The 20,651-nt window shown below is 37.0% G+C and overlaps 1 protein-coding gene across 6 annotated transcripts in view; it reads left to right on the top strand.

Annotated features, from left to right (window-relative positions):
* PDE4D (phosphodiesterase 4D) overlaps positions 1 to 20,651 on the top strand; it is a 1,550,946-nt gene that overhangs the window by 1,079,749 nt on the left and 450,546 nt on the right. The window contains exon 1 of one of the 6 annotated variants that reach the window (XM_017499195.2): positions 11,388 to 11,527. The exons of the other annotated variants lie outside the window; for them this stretch is intronic. Within the exon in view, the coding sequence (XP_017354684.1) occupies positions 11,403 to 11,527 (125 nt within the window). The 5' untranslated portion in view covers positions 11,388 to 11,402. Of the gene's footprint in view, positions 1 to 11,387; positions 11,528 to 20,651 lie in introns of those variants that run through there. 6 annotated transcript variants of the gene reach the window in all.

Below are 20,651 nucleotides of genomic sequence, written 5' to 3'. Positions count from 1 at the left end.
AAAAATTTAAAAATTGGTTGGGGCAGTGGTCCGTGCCTGTAATTCCAGCTACTCAGGAGGCTGAGGTGGAAGGATTGCTGGAGCCCAGGCTGTAGAGGCTGCAGTGAGCCAAGATGGCACCACTGCACTTCTGCCTGGGTGACAGAGTGAGACCCTGCCTCAAAATAAATAAATAAATAAGACTCAGCCTTGCTTTTGCATGACTAATGTTAAGGAGTAGCACTTTTAGAAAGGTGAAATTTAGTTTGGTAAAAAGAACTTTTCAATATTAGATCTGCTCAAAGATAAGCATACTGCACCATGAGGCAGGGCTCCTCATGCCAGATACTTGCTTTTCCCTCAAGGCTGTTCAAGCATTAGGGGACAACTGCATTTCCCATGGCTTCTAATGAACCTTTTAACTATGAAGATCTGTTGCATGAAAAATTCTTAGAATAGTGCTTGATGGAACCAAGTAGATGTTCAATAGGTACTAGCCATGATTGTTATCAGTAGTGACTATTCTATGCATTTGTAACTGATTATTTTTCTGAGGGGAATAAGTAAAGTTGTTAAAAATGTTAGCACCAGTTTGTGTTGCTGAATAATTAAGGTAGTTAGTAAGGTCTTATGCTACTTGTAATTAATTTACTCTTAATTCGTCACCACTTTATGTTTTCCATAATTGTCTTTATGTCCTTTATTACCTGGATTTGGGATTAATTCATCAAATTTAGCAGGACAACTTTAAGTGACTGCTAAATCACAGTTGCATATATTAAATTATCTAGTGACTAACATAGCAATAGTCTATCATGAAAGGAATGCATCATGACAGAAAAATAATAAATCTCTTTCATTAATTAAGAGGGATGTTTCAGTTTAGAAACTTATAAAATCTTAATAATGGTTAAGCCCTAGGTCACGTTAGCATCATTGGATTATTTTCTCAGGTGACAGATTTGCTATCTCTTAGGATGGCAGCTAATATCTATTGAAGGCATTCATTCATTCACTCACTTCCTAATTTATTTAACAAGTATTGTACCAAGCACCGCCCATGCCTGCATCTGCCTGCTTACCTCTGTAGTCTTTTCTGCCCTTTTATCCCTTTTTGAGTCATTCATCACAGGAAGATCAGTCTCTCGGTTGTCCCATGTTCCCTAGACCCCAACCCCAAGGGCTTCATGGCAGCAAGGCAGTCCCTCTTCTGACCGCATCCCTGAACTCCTTGGGCTCCTTCCCTGATGTATTTTTCTCTGTATCAGTTATCATATTTCTTATATATTTTACTTACTTATGTCCAACTACCTATCTCTACTAGAATGTCAGTTCCATAAAGGCAGGAATATTTGCCTGTTTTATTTGCTACTGGGTTCCTTGCACCTAGATTAGTAACTTAATAAATATTTGTTGAATGAGTGAATAAGGCCTAAGTGTCATGGAAACTGATATCACAAAGGTGTCATTTCTTCACCAGGGTTACCTAAGCTGTTCATGGCAGTGCAGGGTGGTAACCCAAAGGCACTTGGCTCTAAAACCAACGCCCAATTTTTTTTTTTTTTGTTTTGAGGCAGTCTCATTTTGTTACCATCTGGAGTATAGTGGCATGATCTCAACTCACGGCAACCTCTGCCTCCCGGGTTCAAGGGATTCTTCTGCCTCAGCCTTCCAAGTAGCTGGGATTACAGGTGTGTACCACCACACCCAGCTAATTTTTGTATTTTTGGTGGAGACAGAGTTTCACTATGTTGGCCAGGCTGGTCTGGAACTCCTGACCTCAAGTGATCTGCCCACAGCCTCCCAAAGAGCTGGGATTACAGGTGTGAGCCACTGCAACTGGCCTCAACATATTCATTCTTGATCTCTCCCTCCATACAAATAACTTTGTAATTGTGCTGAATAAACTCAGGGATCTGGAGATATTTGACATTGACAATGATATTTCACTGCTGTATGGATTTAAATGCAAGGAGACAACTTTTGTATCCTTTACATTTAGAAGAGCATTCAGGTTGATATTTGTCTTCCTAATTTATCTCCATTTGGACACTTTTGTTTCTTTTCTAGATTTATTCAATCTGATTTAGTTTATTATGGGTTTATTGTCTGTTTTTCCTTGGGCCATTGATGTAGATCTTGGAAGAGGTAGAGTACAGAAATAGATTTGGAGAAGCAATAATGAGTAACCCTCAGCCTTTGCCTCTGAGATGCATTCAGCCAAGTGGCTGAGGCAACCTTGTAAGTGTGCAGTTCCAGAGCCAGAAGATAACCAGATATTTTATAATCCAAACAATAATATTGCAAGAGTAAAAGGAGGCACTGTTTATCATTCCAGGACAATAGCTGTATACTATTTAGGCAAACTGAAGAGTAAAGTTTCCTAGTTTAAAAAGTCAACAAACATAAAATATGGTTGCAAGTCTTTCTAGTAACAAATATTTACTGAGCATCTACTATGTTCAGAGATACATACCAGGCACTGTAGCAATATGTACAGAACAGTGTAAAAGACACTGTGGTAAAATTAAAAACAAATACACTGCATACCTTCCTATCTTGTGGTTTAGAGTTCAGTCTAGGAGAAGGAACATTAAAAATACAATAAAAAGCAGTGCATGATGGTATAAACTGAATTAAGCTTGATGTGACACTAGCCAGCCACAAGGTTTCAAAAAGAATCTGATCTTTGACAAACCTCATAAAAACAAGCAATGGGGAAAGGATTCCCTGTTTAATGAATGGTGTTGGGAAAACTGGCTAGCCCTGTGCAGAAAGTAGAAACTGGACCCCTTCCTGACACCTTACACTAAAATTAACTCCAGATGGATTAAAGACTTAAACATAAGACCTAACACCGTAAAAACCCTAGAAGAAAACCTAGGCAATACCATTCAGGACATAGGATTAGGCAAGGACTTCATGACTAAAACACCAAAAGCAAATGGCAACAAAAGCCAAAATCGACAAATGGGACCTAATCAAACTCCAGAGCTTCTGCACAGCAAAAGAAACAATTGTTAGAGTGAACTGGCAACCAACAGAATGGGAAAAAAATTTTGCAATCTACCCACCTGACAAAGGGCTAATGTCCAGAATCTACAAAGAACTACAACAGATTTACAAGAAAAATCAAGCCCATTCAAAAGTGGGTGAAAGATATGAACAGACACTTTACAAAAGAAGATATATATGAGGCCAACAAACATATGAAAAAATGCTCATTGTCACTGGTCATTAGAGAAATGCAAATCAAAACTACATTGAGATACCATCTCATGCCAGTTAGAATGGCAATCATTAAAAAATTGGGAGACAACAGATGCTGGAGAGGATGTAGAGAAATAGGAACACATTTACAAATAAATTAGTTCAACCATTGTAGAAGACAGTGTGACGATTCCTAACAAGGACGTATAGAGATTCCATTTGACCCAGCAATCCCATTACTGGGTATATATCCAAAGGATTATAAATCGTTCTACTATAAGGACACATGCACACAAATGTTCATTGCAGCACTGTTTACAATAGCAAAGACTTGGAACCAACCCAAATGCCCATCGATGATAGACTGGACAGGGAAAATGTGGCACGTATACACCATGGAATACTATGCAGCCATAAAAAAAAATGAGTTCGTGACTTTTGTAGGGACATGGATGAACCTGGAAACCATCATTCTCAGCAAACTAACACAAGAACAGAAAATCAAACACCACATATTCTCACTCATAGGCGGGTATTGAACAATGAGAACACATGGACACAGGGAGGGGAGCATCACACACTGGGGTCTGTGCAGGGGAACTAGGGGAGGGACAATGGGGGTGGGGAGTTGGGGAGAGATAACATGGGGAGAAATGCGAGATATAGGTGATGGGGATGAAGGCAGCAAACCACACTGCCATGTGTGTACCTATGCAACAATCTTGCATGTTCTTCACATATACCCCAAAACCTAAAACACAATAAAATATATATTTAAAAAAAGAATCACAGATATGATTTTTCTGTGTCCCCATCCAAATCTCATCTTGAATTATAGTTCCCATAATCCCCATGTGTCGTGTGAGGGACCCTTTGGGAGGTAATTGAATCATGGAAGTGGCTTTCCCCATGCTGCTCTCGTGATAGTGATTGAGTTTCTCACGAGACCTGCTGGTTTTATAAGCTTCTAGCATTTCCCCTGCTGGCACTCATTCTCTCTCTCCTGCCACCCTGTGAAAAGGTGCCTTCTGCCATGATTGTAAGTTTCCTGAGGCTTCCCCCAGTTATGCAAAGCTGTGAGTCAATTAAACCTGTTTTCTTTATAAATTACCCAGTCTCAGGTATTTCTTCATAGCATCATAATAATGAACTAGTAGACTGATGCTATACCACTTTTATTTCTATCTCATAATATTGTCCATTGAAATCGGTCCTGTCTTGATGCATGAACTGGACATCAAATGGATTGTATGCTTTTTTTCCTAGATAGGAGTTATGACATCCACTTATGGTATGTCATAGTAGTTGCTCAACTAATGCTGGCTGGTTGGTTGGGGTAGAAGAATGAATTGACAGATTTTTAAAAATCATCTAGCAACCAAATATAGAACCTTGTTTGCCAAAGACCCCTCCTCTTTACTGAACCAGCTAGTTGACAGAGTAAGAACTTGTAGCATAATTATTTTTCATCTTACAACTTTGTTATTATACATTTGGTTATTTGGAAATAAGTTTAAAGTGTTTTAATTCTTTCCACTGGTTCCTACTGTTGAAAATTATTTTGCAGCTGAACGTTGGCAACAGTTTATATCTTGACAAGTAGACTGTGCTTTTTAAGGATGAAAGTGTGGGAAGTAGTATAGGACATCTGTCGAAGAAGTCATATTGTCAAAGCCTGTTGTGTATATTAAACTCATTTGTTTCCATTTCTATACATTCTAAAGCAAAATGCCACTCCATTTAACATTCAAACAGCTTATAAAGAGCGTGGAAATATGAATTGTGTGGGCCTACCTGAAATTTCAATGAATGAGCATCGTTTTATTCAGTTGGTTTCGTTGCTGCTTTAGCTCAGCCTAAACTTTGAATATATAATAGGTTTATTGAGATAAGATTACTAGTAGCTAAGGGCTTTTGTTGGATGGGAGAACCGAAATCAACATAATTTTCTGTACCTTTTAAATGGCACTTGGACCCGGCCTGCTTTCCTGTCCTTGTATTTAACAAAACAGAACAAACAAAACTTACTTAGATACCTGATTCACTGATTTCCTCTTTTCAGGTATCTGTCTACGTGGTTTTATCCTTTACTTCAGTAGATTTAATAAACTTACCTTTATGTAACCAACAGATTTCTGTTGGGTTTTGGAGGCAATGACAGTTAATAGTAAAATAATATTTTGAGAGAAATAGCTCTCAACGAGGCTCCATTAGCTGGAGAACAAAGCATTTTAAAGAAGGTGAGACCTTATGGTTCCTTGATCTCAAACTTACTTGCTTACAAAAACAAAACTGTTGATTGATTTGATCAAAAGTTATCCTTGTTATAAAATTAAGTGGGCCTGCTTACTAGCTGATTTATGGGTTTTTACGTTCTTTAACTTCTAAAAGACATACAATTCAGTCTCAACAGTTTTTACAATCTGAGAGACTGGGTCATGCTAATAAAATTTCTGAGAAACTTGTTATCCATCAGAATGTTATTATCTTTTACCAGAATAGTGTGTCTGTTTCAACTGATGAAGGTTTTTGTTTGAATGTAAGTTTTCAACTCATTTAGGTAAATACCAAGGGACAGTTTTCAATATCATTATTTTAATGGATTCATGATATTCACACTGATTGGCTATTCCATATTTTATTCAAGTAGTTTGGCATTAAAGATATTTACATCTTTTTATTTTGTAAAACACTGTTTGCACTTACGTTATTTCCTTCTGACTGTAAACATTGTGCATAAGCCTGCATGAAGTGTAATATATAGTGTTTAAGAGTAGTTTATCAGAAAAAGCTAATGTATGAACATAAGTAGCTGATCCTTAATAGATTAATTAATTAATTAATTTTGAATTTGCCAGTACACTCTCAAAACAAAGAGCATGAGTAAATAATGGCATTATACTGAGCTTATTCAAGTATTTGGATAACTTTTCTTTACTGAACTGAAACTGGAAGCCCAGGCAGGCACATCTCCATCACCTGCAATTAAATCCTATATTCATCGCATGCTTCCCGAGAAAAGATGTTGCTCTCGTGTTCCTTTGGGTACTCTTTGCAAAGTATTTGTTTGATTGCATATGAGGAATGTATGTTTTTCCACTACTTCCAATGTATTTCAGTCATCAAATATTTATAATTATTATTCTAGGGAGAGTGACTGAGAAGGGAATTCAGGAGAGACTTGAACGGGTCTTTGGAACATCAGGTTCTTATGACTTCAGCTACCTTATTCAATAAGCAAATGCTGTTTTAGGTGCTGGGATTACAAAGTCAAAGAAGGCAGAATTCATCCTTTCAAGAAACTGTAGCGTCATAGGGAAGAGTTGTAAATGCATAAATAGCTATGAAACAGTGTGCTGAAGTCCTATGAGTTTGGAAAATAGGTGAAAGGCATCTAAATAAAACTGAGGATGAGAAATGAATAATGTGTTTCTGGAGGAGATTATACTTAAAAGGAGTTAGCCAGCCAGAGAAAGGAGAGAAAAAGATTTTGGTCAGAGTGCCTGTCATCTGGGAAGCACCAGTGGGGCTGAAGAACAGGTTGTGCACGGGAAGGACACTAGCAGGTGTTATTTGTGGCTGATGCAGGAGAGAAAGGAAGAGCAAGACCACAGAGCATCTCTATGCTGGGTATTGGAATTTTAATTTTGAACTTTATTACTAAATAATGTGGACCTATTGGGTGATTTCAAGCAAGGGAGTCATATGTTCACATTCTTGCGTGAGCTTGTTAAGATTTCCATTTTAAGATAATCCTGGTAGGAAAGTGAAGGATAGATTTAAGGACGAAAAATTGGAAATATTAACTCTAGGTAAAACACAGAAAAATAAGAGAGATATTAAAGAATGTGTAGAGAGGTAAAACCTACAGTCTGGTCTCTGGAGTCAGATGAATTAGTTCCTAACTCTGACTTCCCACGTAATGCTCTGTGTGACCTTGGATATATATCTTGTCCCTCAGTGCCTTGTTTTTCTCATCTGAAAAATGAGTGTAATAATAGTACCCAACCCATATTTTGTGAGAATTAATCAGTCAGCCTGTCAACCACAGTGCCTAGCTCACTGAATGCATCTGATCAGTGCTAGCTATTATCTATTGAGTATTAATATTATTGTTACTATGAATAGTATTCATGTCTCTAGGGTTTATGACCTGATTAGCAGTTATTGTCTGGTTGTGGCTGAATGGTGGTAGTATCAGGGAATATAGGAAGAAATGTGGTGGGGAGGGGTAGTGGAAGAGGAGAGGGACAGAGTCAATTTGAATTACATTCTAAATGCCCAAATGAGGTAGCTATGGAACTTCCAAGTGGAATTTTCTCAGGGGCAGTTGATGATACAGCAGAAAAATGTGAACTCTGAATAAAGATGTGGTAGATTTTCAGCTTAAGGAATATTTGAAGCCAATTCTTTGTATGCATTGACCAGTAGGTATAGAGAACAAAATCAAGAACAAATCCAAGAATTGAAAGCAGATGCAAAACCCCAATTTGCATGAGTCTCCAGTCCAGGTATGAGCAGAGAACACAAGGTCTGGGGAGGGAAGAAGAGAGTCTTCCAAGTCATAGGCCAGGGGAAATGATTCAGTCAATTTGTATGCTCTGATGTGGTCATGAACAGATGATACCCTCATGTCCTGAAGAAATTCCTCCAGAATTTAAAATTGCTAAATGTAGGCCAGGGTACAGTTAAAGGCTAAAAGAACCTTAATTAATACATATTATTCCAGCTATTAGAAGAAAATTCCTATGGTTTGAAATTGCTACTTGCTAACTACTTTTAATTGCTGTGCAGGGGATTATTAGCATTGCAATGTCTAGCATAGTGATGAAAACTGATGTTTCAGATACCTTTGTGTGAGTTCTCCCTTTGTTCTAATGTTCAAGAGCTTAGAATCATAGGGATGGTAAGTGAGATTTGTGCTAGACTCTACACCTGTCTTCCACAGAAATCCCAATATGCAAAAACAAACAAAACATAGATGGATAATCCTGGCCATTCCTTAGTGAGATTTGAGCCTTGTTTGGAGGTAGGCCTATTAAGAATGGTAGTTCTAATCTTTAGATTAAATTAAAGTCTCCAGTGTGTTCTTATTTTTTAAAGGTGAAGTCTCCAACTACCTCTTTCCAGCCCCAGAGAAAGGAAATTGTTGATGATAGAAGGATTCCATTTTCTTCCCTTAAAGGCCACCTCCTGCTAGTTGGCCAGAGTTATCACAGATTCTGAATTCTTGGCAGGCTGGAATTTAGCAGTAATCCCCTCTCATCTAAATTTAAGTACAGCTAATACCCAGGAGCCCCTGCCAGCCTCTTGGTAAATAATTACCTGGGTACAAGCAAAAATGCCCTGCTAAGAAAACTATGGGATTTTACCCATCATAGGACACATAGGTCTCCTCCATAGAGGTTATATCTTATTCTTCAATTTCTGATTGTTACCCCTCATAGGGAATTCCTATATGAAGCAAATCTTATCCTCTTCTACTGGGCAATCTCCTAAATTAGCTGCTATGTAAAAATGCTTCATTTCACTTTTGTTCTTCAGACTCTCAATGGAAGAATACGTCCAAAGAACCTCTTAAACACAAAATCTACAAATTATACACAGTCATACGTCACAATTAGCTGGCAGTCATTAGGCATTACTTCCACATTGTAAATTTAGTGATTTTTTCCTGAATTATGAAATATTATTATCATTAAGAAAAATATGCTGAAGAGTAAAAGAATAGCATTTTTATATTTATTCTCTTCATAATTATGCAAATTAATAAAAAATAATTTACTATTTACTAACTTTGCTTTGAGAGTTCTCTCATTCTGATGAGACTCCAGACTTCTGCCTTGGTACACCTGTGCAAAGCCTTTCTAAGCCATTTCTTTATGTCCCAATATATATTACAGTTCAGATAGGCTGTCCTTACTTTTGCCAGCACCTTAATAGTAGTTTTATTTTAGCAAGGAACCGTATGCAATCACTGGATATTTCAGAGAGCTGGCTAACTTATTTTCCTACTCTAAAGAAATAAGCTTAAAAAACAATAGATAGTGTTGGCAAGAGTGTGGGGGAGCTGGCATCTTCTTAAGTGAAGGTGGGAATATGAACTTCCGTAGCCTATTAAAGCTATTAAAGGGAAAAATGTTCACGAATTGTAAGCTACCAATCCATTTTCAGAAATACAAGCACCAATCAGTAAGAATATATTAACAACTGTATTTATTGTTTATATGAGTCCAAAATTATATGTCCATCAATAAAGGACTTGTTGAATAAATAATGGTACATTTATGCTATGAAATCTAGTGTAACTATTGAAAAGAACTCAAGAGATCTCTATGCATTCACAATAATTTATTTCATGATTGATTTAAAGAATAAAAATATTGACAAAGGATAATATGTAGTATGAGCCCACTCTATTGTAAAAAGGAAGGAGAACCCCTATATATGGTTCATATATTTGTGTGTCATATATTTGTAATGAATAAATAAAAAGTTTGCTGTCTTTTCCCTCCCATTAATCCTACCAAGGAAGGGAAAAGACAACAGTCTTTTTTATCTGCACACTTCTGTGTCATTTGACATGTTAAAAAACAGCATGTAAATTTTGTAATTAAAACATAAAATATAAGAAAGAAAATATTGAATAGAAATGGTACACCATGGAATACTATGCAGCCATAAAAAAGAACAAGAGCATGTCTTTTGCATGAACATGAATGGAACTGGAGGCTATTATCCTTAGCAAAATTACACAAGAACAGAAAACCAAATACCACATGTTCTCACAAGTGGGAGTTCAATGATGAGAACTCATGAACGCAAAGAAGGACACAGACTCTGGGATCTACTTGAGGATGAAGTATGGGAGGAGGGAGAGAAGCAGAAAAGATAACTATTGGGTACTGTGTTTAATACCTGGGTGATGAAATAATCTGTACAACAAACCCCATGACACAAGTTTTCCTATATAACAAACCTTCACACGTACCCCCAAACCTAAAATAAAAGTTAAAAAAAAGAAAAATTATCTATTCGTTCAAGCTTAAAATTTCTGAATTTGAACAGTGTCTGCTGTTTAAACCCAAACAGTGTCTGAATTTGGCTACTGAAAAATAAAATGTAGCCTTTTTACAACACACTTTTCTTGCCCAGGTCCCAGGACTCTTAAATAAACTGGAGTGTCTATTCAAATCCTGGATAAGAAATCATTTTTCAAAATAAAAATTATCTCCCACAATACTATGAACACCTGCTATTCACATTACCCTGAACACTTGTGGTTTTGTTGCTATAACTCTAGAAAATGGCATAAGAGCTAGAAAAACCTGTGGGCTAATTAAAGATACAGCATTTCTCTAAGACCCTGCTGCCTTCAGTAGAATTATTTAGTATCCTTTCTAATTTTTCCAACTTATTTTTCACTGTTACGAAAAAAACAGCTTACAAAGGATTAGTAAATTCACTATCCACTTTTTAATTCAAAGAGCAGGTAGAAGTTGGATTTCTGAAAGAGTGTTTTAAATGAGGAAAAAAAATGTATAGCCGTCAACGTTTTAGTGAATAAAGATATTTGCTTACCATTTTTATGTTCCTGAGAGGCTAAATTTAGTTCTGTTTTGAGTAGTAATTTATGAACAAGAACCCACAATTTTTTTTTTGTCCAGAGAATTGGAAACCACCCATAACATTTCCATGTGCCCATCTCATTTTCTAAGTCTCTGTAATCAGTCTAGTAAACAACATTCCCTCTTTGAAAATATAGCAAATAGTTATTGCCATACTATCAGATATGCATGCTTGGTGTACGGGTAAATAACTCTAATTACCAAACCACTGTTACATTAGGTTGATGTTCCTTTAGACGTTAGACAAAAATGGATTAAACCTTGCTGCCTACTCAGAGATTTGGTCTGAGTGGAAACAGGCTTTTGTGGAGCTACAGAATTTCTACTTCGTCTGCTCAGCCAATAATTGATCAGAGCATGAGCCTGGTTAGAAATAAGCAACAAGCTTCCTGTATCCATGAACAGAAAACAAGGTAGTGCACTTAGCCTCTGAGAGCACGCATTTACTTTTGAAGAAAAGAAGCACCGGGCAACCAGTGAGCAGCATAAGTCGGAAATTCATTATCTGACATGTTCTTTCCAGCCTTCCCAGGAATGCTGGTCTGACTACTCAGATTTGTTTTTACTTCTTGCCTTTTGGATATAATGAGTTTGCCAAGCAGCTGTGAGTACCTAACTCTGGGGAAGGTGGCTAGATTCCGAAGCGGTTATGTTCATGGATCACCTTATGCAATCAACATGCCAATTGATATTAAGCCACAGAGGAGACGGTAACTGCTTTCCTTTCCTCTAGTTGTTTGTCAGTGAAAGTGTGTTTTGCTGCCCTTTAGTAACTGCTTTGGACGTCTGCTGAGCTGGGAGGGTCAGGGTGAGAGGTTAGGTTTTAAATCAACACACCGGTAGTTTGAAAAAAAAATTAACTAGGGAGAAAGGCTGGAAATATTCTTAGTTTAGCTATTTAGCAAAGGCTGATCTTGTTTCAAGGTCTGTAGATTTTAAGAATTTGAGAGATTGTCAGTGTTTGCATTGCTGTCACAATCACCCATGATGAGAATTTGAAAGAGTATTTAGCCAAATAATGGATATATTTATTGATGGCTATATGGCTATTTATACCAGATGCCTAGTAACTCATAATCTATATGTGACATTTCTTAATGCATTATAACACATTAATGCAATAAATATGTTATGATTCAACAAAAACATTTGTTTTCTTGTAGTCACTAGGGAGGGCAGAACAGTGTTATATATTTTCCCTGTAAAGTCGTTGTCGTTTTAGATCTGTGTTGTACCCCCACCCCACCCTTTTTATGTAGTGTCAGAATAGCGATGATATAGTTGACTAATATGTCAAAAGTCACCACTCAATTTTGGTTTTATACAAAGTCATTTAATTCAGCAATTAACAATGAACTTCATAAAGATGTTCCATTCTCTCTGAAAATTCCATTTCTCTCTAATTTTATGAATCCTCATAATGAAAATCCAAAATTCTAAAAGCAATGTATTTTGCTTGGAAACTGTCATTACCATCTTACACTTCTATTTTTCTTTTTCTAATTATACAAACTCACATACAAAGCATGCATTTTGCCAGATTTCACCTTATTATAAACATGAAAGGATATTTAAATGATTAAAAAGTTTTTAAACCTTCAGAAAGCGTTCTGATTTTTGTGAGGGACAATATTTTATTCTTTTCTCCAGAGTATTAAGGCTTGTCTGTCCAGCTCTGTCACTATTTGACTTTATGGCAGGCTAGCAGCACCAAGCAAGTATTTTAAAATACATTGAGAAAAACGTGTCCTAAGACACCGAACATTGCTCAGTGGCTGTCGGTTACCTCGTTCCCTTCTTTAGTTGGTGGAGTGATACTACAAACCCATACAAGTTGCAAAATCCGTGTGCATATCTGATATCCCTGTTGGTATTACCTTAATTTTTCTGCTTAAATGTAATCAACTTTTTGTACAAGTCAGTCAGATTATATTTTTATATGTGTTGTGCATATGCATAGATCCAGGAAATTTCAGACATATTCCTAATTAGGTTTAAAATTGGATATTACAGTATATTTTACAAGCACATGTATAAAATTTGGCATTACAGTATATTTTACAAGCAAATGTATTTGAAAGACATTTTACAATAACTAGTATTTAATTGCATAGATCTTGGGATTTGTAAAAATACCAGATCCAACTTTTCTTTCAGTAGAATACATTGCTTATCCATAGCTAGTAAATCAATTAAATAAGTTTTATGTAAAAAGTTGACTTAAATCATTACATCTGGAACTTTTATTCTACAAAAGGATAAATATGACAATAAACATGTAATGAAAATAATAGTTAGAGGGGATGGATGAATGAATGGAAGAACATCCAAATCTTAGGGAATGTCTTTTTATTCTGTTACTCATTTTTTTAAGTTGTGACTTTTAAAACCTCAACTTCTTTTGAATCTGTTGAGAAAACAATACACTTGGAATGATGGGTTATAATCCTAGATTCACTAAAATCTACCTAAAATTTAAATGGTTCTGTTTTCAGAATGCTTGCTGGGACTAAGATTTATCTAAAGTAGCATGTTTATGTTTATTTTCATATCATCTCAGTTGTGGGTTTTGGCAGAAAGAAAATTGTTTTCTAATTACTAAAAAAAAATCTAAGGAAGGAAGGATGGAGGGGAGGGAGAGAAAGACCTCTAAAGAAGAGGAGCTATGAGTTGCTATTTCAGCCTACCCAAAGAAGCAGAGATTGCGGTGGCAAAAAGAAATTTGGCTTTTCACTGAAATCCATAGGGAAAATGAAGTAGGAATTCAAATGCATAAATGCAAAATATAGCTCAATTTAAAGCTAAGTATATCCTTATAATATAATGACTTATTGAAAGAACAGCATTTTTTTCTTGGAACACAGGGAAATTATTTGCACATTGAAAATCAGCTACATTAGACACATGACCACATGGTCATTTAATTGGTCTCAATTTTTATTTCAAGAGTAGCAATGAACACATTAAGAAAGCAGTTAATACTACTAAATCTTAAGTAAGCTTAATGTTAAAGAAAATGACAACCCTACCATCTATGATTATAATTATGTTCTATATTTGCGATTTAAAAATTTTTTCCTTTTAATTTTTGGTAGCCTTCATAAATTCTGCTGTTCAAATTTTCTCTTGTAAGAAATTTAATTTCCTTTCAATTTTATGAAGGCTTTATGTCTCAATTTTAATGTAGTGATTTCTTCTCTTTATTTTTTGAGACATGATCTCTCTCTGTTGCACAGACTGGAGTGCAGTAGCAATCATAGATCAGGGCAGCCTAGAACTCCTGGGCTCAGGCGGTCTACTTCAGCTTACCAAGTATTTGGGACTACAGGCACAGGTCACTGTGCCAGGCTAATTTTTTTTTTTTTTTTTTTGTTGAGGTCTTTTTTTGCTATGTTGCCCAGGCTCTTCTCAAACACTTGACCTCAAATGACTCTCCTGCCTTGGCCTCCCAAAGTGCTGGTATTATAGGCACAAGCCATCATGCCTGGCCCTTCATATAGAGATTTAAAAATCCAATTTAAAAACCTGATTTAATCTGGCTCTTCTAATCCATCCTTACCCAATGGGCTGTAACGTTTTTGAGTGTGTGGATCACGTCTTGGTTGTTCTTACTTCCCCAGTGTCCAGCATAGAGCCCAGCACAGGTTAAATAATAAATATTTGTTTAATAAATAAATTATTAGAAAATACATATTACATATTTTGGCATAGGCATGTGTGTCGGTATGTGTGTATCATATATATATATATATATATATATATATATATATACACACACACAACTATTTTATACACACACACACACCCCCCTAGTGTGTGTGTGTGTGTGTGTGTTTATAAAATCTCTTCCCTGTATGCCACAGTATGGAGTCTTTGGCAAGACTTTTGCTTCTGTTATTCTTTTGGATCAATTAAATCCCACTTCCTTGTTTCCCTATGGAAACTGCATGTAGCACTGACTTTAGATTACTGGCTTAAGTGATTGGGGATCTTGCATTTTGGTATTACCACGTCAGCAAAAGAGAACCCGAAATTCACTTCTATATTCATAAGAGTATATATGTGTATATATGTAGTATGTGTGTGGGGTGTGGGGTGTGTGTGTGTGTGTGTGTGTGTGTGTGTGTGTGACTTCAAGTTGTAGAAAGGAGGAGAAAAAGTCACTGTGGGAAGTGGCAGAGGGGAATTTCCTAAGAGGGAAACAATGTTGCAACTGTAAGAAAATATAAGAAACTTGATAGAAGCACAAAATTTTATAAAATCAGTTATAAAAACTGTGACATGCAAGCCCCATTTCTGTTTGTTTTGCTATAAAGGAAAAGTCACAACTTTTTTTTATTGAAATGGAAAACAAAAACTAGTAGCAGTGAATGTGGTGAGACAGTAGCCACTGGCACCCCAATGCGATGGAAAGCAAGTGCTGGGTTGAGCACTACTTTTCACCGTCAGGTGTAGAGCTGCACCTCCCCAGCCACCTTTTTCCCTGCATTTTGGTGGCTTGACACCACTACCTGGGGGCTGGTGAGGGTCCTTCCCCTGCCCCCTGCTCTGTGCTCTCTCTTGCTGGTGATGCTGCTGTTCTGGTATACTCTCTGGCCGCTGTTTTCTTTTCTTTTCTTTTTTCTTTTACTTTAGGTGTATACTATATCCAGCATTTCTCCCCATGTTATCCCTCCCCACCCCCCACTGTCCCTCCCCTACCTCCCCCAACTGCCCCCAGTGTGTGATGTTCCCCTCCCTGAGTCCACGTGTTCTCATTGTTCAATACCCACCTATGAGTGAGAACACGTGGTGTTTGGTTTTCTGTTCTTGCGTCAGTTTGCTTAGAATGATGGCTTCCAGATTCATTTAAGTCCCTACAAAGGACCTGAACTCATCTTTTTTTTATGGCTGCATAGTATTCCATGGTGTATATGTACCATGTTTTCTTTGCCCAGTCTATCATTGATGGGCATTTGGGTTGGTTTATGGCCTCTGTTTTTTTAAATCATTTGGTAGGGTGTTCTCCCTATTATCCCTGGGATCAGAAAAAAGCAGGGTACAAAGATGCAGAAGATAGGAAGGAATACAATGAGTGTGAGTGAAGGTAAACCAGCCTGCTCCATCCTTATGGAATGATGACAAGGTCATGCCCTTAGATTTATGACTAGTCATCAACCTATTAATTTATTCAAATTGTGTATTAATTTGTTAGGACTGTCATAAGAAAATACTACAGATTTGGTGGTTTAAACAACAGAAATTTGTTTTCTCAGATTTGGTGCCTTAAACAACAGAAATTTATTTTCTCACAATTCCAAAGGCTGTGAAATCCAGGGTCAAGGTGTCAACAGGTCTGGCTTCTCCCTAGGACTCTGGTTGGCTTGCAGATGGCCACCTTCTCACTGTGTTATCACTTGGCCTTTTCTCTGTACACAGACATCCCTGGATTTCTTTGTGTGTCCAAATTTCCTGTTTTTATAAGGACATCAGTCAGATTGGATTAAGGCCCATGCTTAAGGTTTATTTAAATTTAATCTCCTCTTTAGAGGTCCTATATCCAAATATAGTCTCATTCTAAGAAACTGATGTTTAAAGCTTCAGCATACAAACTTTGGGGGAGACAGAATTAAGCCCATAACAAATCGTGCTCATGGAATGATTTGTTAGTGATGACTGTGGAGAGAGATAGTAATTGGACTGTGAATCCTGAATAATTAGTGGCTTCATGTTCATAAAAGTGGACTCAATAATGGGCATGAACCTGCACGAGGGAGGCCTTGCAGAGATGAATGTCTCGTTTTCTCTACCAAAGAAAAACAAGTACACATTGCAAACAATAAATCTTTATCAAATTCAACCACTTTATTTTGAACTCAATAATCTTTCAAACAAGCCTAGACCAACGTTTGCTTTATTATAGCTTTTTTCAAGAGGAGTGGAAGTATTAAATTTATTATTAAGGTACTGAGTGATTCTCAACTGGGGCAATTCTACCCTCCACCTCCCATGCAGGAAACATTTGGCAATGTCTAGGGACATTTTTTATCGTAATGAGTGGGAAGTAGCTGATGGTTTCAAGTAGGTAAAGAATAAGGATGTTAAATCTCCTTTAATAGACAGCCTCTCACAACAAAGAATTATGTGCCCCAAGATGTCAGTAAGGCTAAGGTGGAGGAAACATTATGTAAATAAATTAGGGAGGACTTTGGAGCTTTTTGAAGACATTAATTTATATCTAGATAATTGATATTTTTTTAGGTGTTCATGAGAATACTTTCTCTTATCTTTTTTGTGGTAACCACAAGATAATGCTTTCTTGCCTGGTTAAAAATGGACAACTGCCCCCTTCCACGAACACTCCCTTCATGGAAGCCATCTTTCTCTCTCTTGGATTTTCCCTCCGGAGTCCCTTCCACGAACACTCCCTTCATGGAAGCCTGTCTTCCCCTCCTAAACTCCATCTCTCTCTATTCCCTTCCACTCAGTGTGGAAGCTGCTTTCCTCTCCTAGATTCCATCTTTCTGGATTCTCTTATTCAGTGTGAGAGTTAGCTGTTTCTTTCTCCTTCTCCTGTTTCTCATTCTCTCTCTCTCTCTCTCTCTCTCTCAATAAACCACTTTCTACAAACAAACAACAAAAAAAGGGACAACTGCTATACTTTTTAAATAATATAAAGCATTCAGTAATTCAAACACTCTTGTCTTATGATTTATCTGAATTAGTATGGCTTTATTGCATTTTCAGGGCTTATTATTCTTTCAGTAGGGAGACTACCAAGATTTCATTAAAGAAAGCTGAATAAATGATCAAATACATTCTTGTAGCACCAGGCTAGGTAATAAACATTGAGATCTGCTTTTCAAGTAGTGGTGAAAATATAAGGCAAAATTACATAGACGACAACATATATTAAGTGACTGTCCTATTGGCCTGGTATATGAAGCTGTGCTGAACTCTTGCCTACATGCATGGATCCTTCGATTGTGAATGTGTGACTACATGAGTGTTTTCATCATAACTAGCTCCTCCTAATAGCAAATGATATGGTTTGCCTGTGTTCCCACCCAAATCTCATCTTGAATTGTCATTCCCATAATCTCTATTTGTCATGGGAGGAATCCAGGGGCAGGTAATTGAATGATGGGGGCGGTTTCCCCATGCTGCCCTCATGATAGTGACAACTCATGAGATCTGATGGTTTTATAAGCGTCTGGCATTTCCCCAGCTGGTATTCCTTCTTCTTCCTGCTGCCTTGTGAAGAAGGTGCCTTTCTTCCCCTTTGCCTTGCACCATGATTATAAGTTTCCTGAGGCCTTCCCAGCCATGTGGAACTGTGAGTCAATTAAACCTCTTTCTATGTAAATTACCCAGTTTTATATATTTTTCATAGCACTGTGAGAACAGACTAATACAGCAAAGAACACATTTTATGAAGGAAAAACTTTGAAAACAAAGGAACTGCTTTCTTTGATGAGAGGCCCTTCCTTTCACTTTAAACAAAACTTTGTCCTTGGAATTTGTTCTAATTCTTTCTATATCTAGGTAAAAATTAATAATAGTAACAGATCTAACTTCAATGTGTATCTCCAGTTCCACATTCTCTTTTCTATGTAGAGATGTATATCCAGCTGCCAAACTCAATAGATTTGAAACAGAAATTACCTGGAGACCTTCCCCATCTCCCATGTCCTTTTTTATTATGGCACAGACATGGAAGTCCTCCTGAATGCTTCCTCTCCCTCAGCCTGACCTCTCTAGCACTATCCAGTTGCAGGTGCATTTTTCCCCCTTCACATCACCCTTTCATGCCATCTCCACTGCTACCATCTTGGGTCCAAACCTCATCTTATCTTGCCTTAAAACTGCTAGCCTTATAACTGGTCTCTTTATTCTATCAACATCCTCTTCCTGACTGTCATCCACAGATTCACTTTCTGAAATACCATCATGATGCTTCCATGCTTATACCACTAGCTTTTCAGTGGCTACCAAAAAAAATAGGGCTAAATTCTAAGCCATCATAATCTATGTCCTTCCTGTGTCTCTCCTCCTTGTAAATTGCTTTTGTCACTCATGTGTACTCTATATTTTAGGTAAAAATAACTACTAGCTATACCTGATTTTTGCCCAGAGTTCCATTCTCTCCTCACTTTGTGATGAATCCCCTCTCATTCCACAGATCTTGCCTGTAAGACCTTTCATAATTTTGTATTTCCAAATGGAAGTGCCTCCTTAACTAGCTGTGTTCTTTTTCTTCCGTGTGTGTTACTGCATTATCATAATGAATCTTAATTTATATATTTTCTATCTTTCTTCCTCCTTAAGAGTGTTATGATGAAAAGAGTTGTTTTAGAAAGAAGAATTTGGCAATGGAATGCTGCATTAGTTGGAATGGAAAAGAATGAATCCCTGTATCAACAGAAGGAAACAGTGTGAAATCCTGACAGGGACAATTTCATTACAATTACAAAATACATAAATATGTGATTACAATTGTGAGAACTGCTCAGAAGGAGACAAGGACCCAATGAGAGTGTAAAAATAGGCACCTAACATAGTCTGAGCGTTTGGAGAATGTTTCCCTGGGGATGATGAGGCCTGAGGATTAGTAACAAAAGGCTCTGCTGAGAACCACATGAATGAAGCCTGATGTGTTAAACTAAAAGGGTAAAGGTGTCTGAAGTGTAATAAGGCAGAGAGGAGAGTACCAAAAATAAACTGGAGAAGATGGGTAGGGGAGATTACTGTGTTTTTAAATATGAATTAGCCCAATAATTCTTCATTTCATTTTAGGGAGAAATAAGTGATTATTAATTTATTCATTGGCAATGCAGTATAAGAACATATTCTTTGTGTCTTATTTATCATTGAGAATTTTAAAACATTGAAATAAACAATAGGTAACATTTTCCAACTGAGGTTTAAAAAAGAAAAAGGTCAGTTTTCAAATCTATTCCCAACTGCTAGAGTTTAATAAAAACTGTCATAAATGTTAACCTTTGTTCTGAATCAGCTCAGGATTTATCTATCACCCATCTGTGCATCCTCTCACTTGCCAAAAGGAGTAGAATGAGAATTGTTAGAGTACTTGGAATGTTTACTGTAAGTGTGAAGTACAAGACACTACACAATCATGGTGACCTTTATATGTTAGTCCCGTTTCTATATTCAATAAGAGACGTTAAATTATTTAATAATTCTTTGGAAATTTCTTTTTAGTTTTTCACGACTTTGCTCTTATGTTGAAGAAAATTATTACATAGATGAACTACAAATGTGAAGCTTCTGTTATCATCTTCTATTTTACTCTGTAAATTGTGATCAGTGAAATGGTGAATGCTGACAAAGTATTCCAGGCTCAGAATGGCACCTTTCAAAGGCAAAAAAGAAGGTGAACAGTCAATCTACTAGCAGCCTCTCAAACAATAGTCAGGACTTTGGACTTGGTCCATAATGTTGTGTTTCACATTGCCCTAAGAAGGTTGCTCTAGGAAGGAAAATCGTTTTCCCAGTGGTGATAGAGAGAAGGTTCCCCAAAGAGAAGAAATTTGAGAGAAGGATGTTACAGTTGTCCAAGGGAAAGATAATAAGCTCCTCAGACAAGAGAGATGTGTTTTGAATTTGAAAAGACAGTCAGGGCTTCATTCATGTGGTTCTCGGAAGAGCAGGTTGTTACTCATCCTCAGGGCTCATCATCCCCAGGGAAACATTCTCCAAAGGCTTAGACTATGTAAGGTACCTATTTTTGTACTCTTATTGGGCTCTTGTCTCCTTTCGAGCCGTTCTCACAATTGTAATTACATATTTATGTATTTTGTTGGCCTAAGGGCTTCCTCCCACATTCAATCATAG

This window comes from Cebus imitator, unplaced genomic scaffold (assembly GCF_001604975.1).
Source record: "Cebus imitator isolate Cc_AM_T3 unplaced genomic scaffold, Cebus_imitator-1.0 Scaffold255, whole genome shotgun sequence".
Taxonomy (NCBI): domain Eukaryota; kingdom Metazoa; phylum Chordata; class Mammalia; order Primates; family Cebidae; genus Cebus; species Cebus imitator.
Note: the sequence above shows the minus strand (reverse complement) of the source record. Positions and strands in the feature narration are given on the sequence as shown.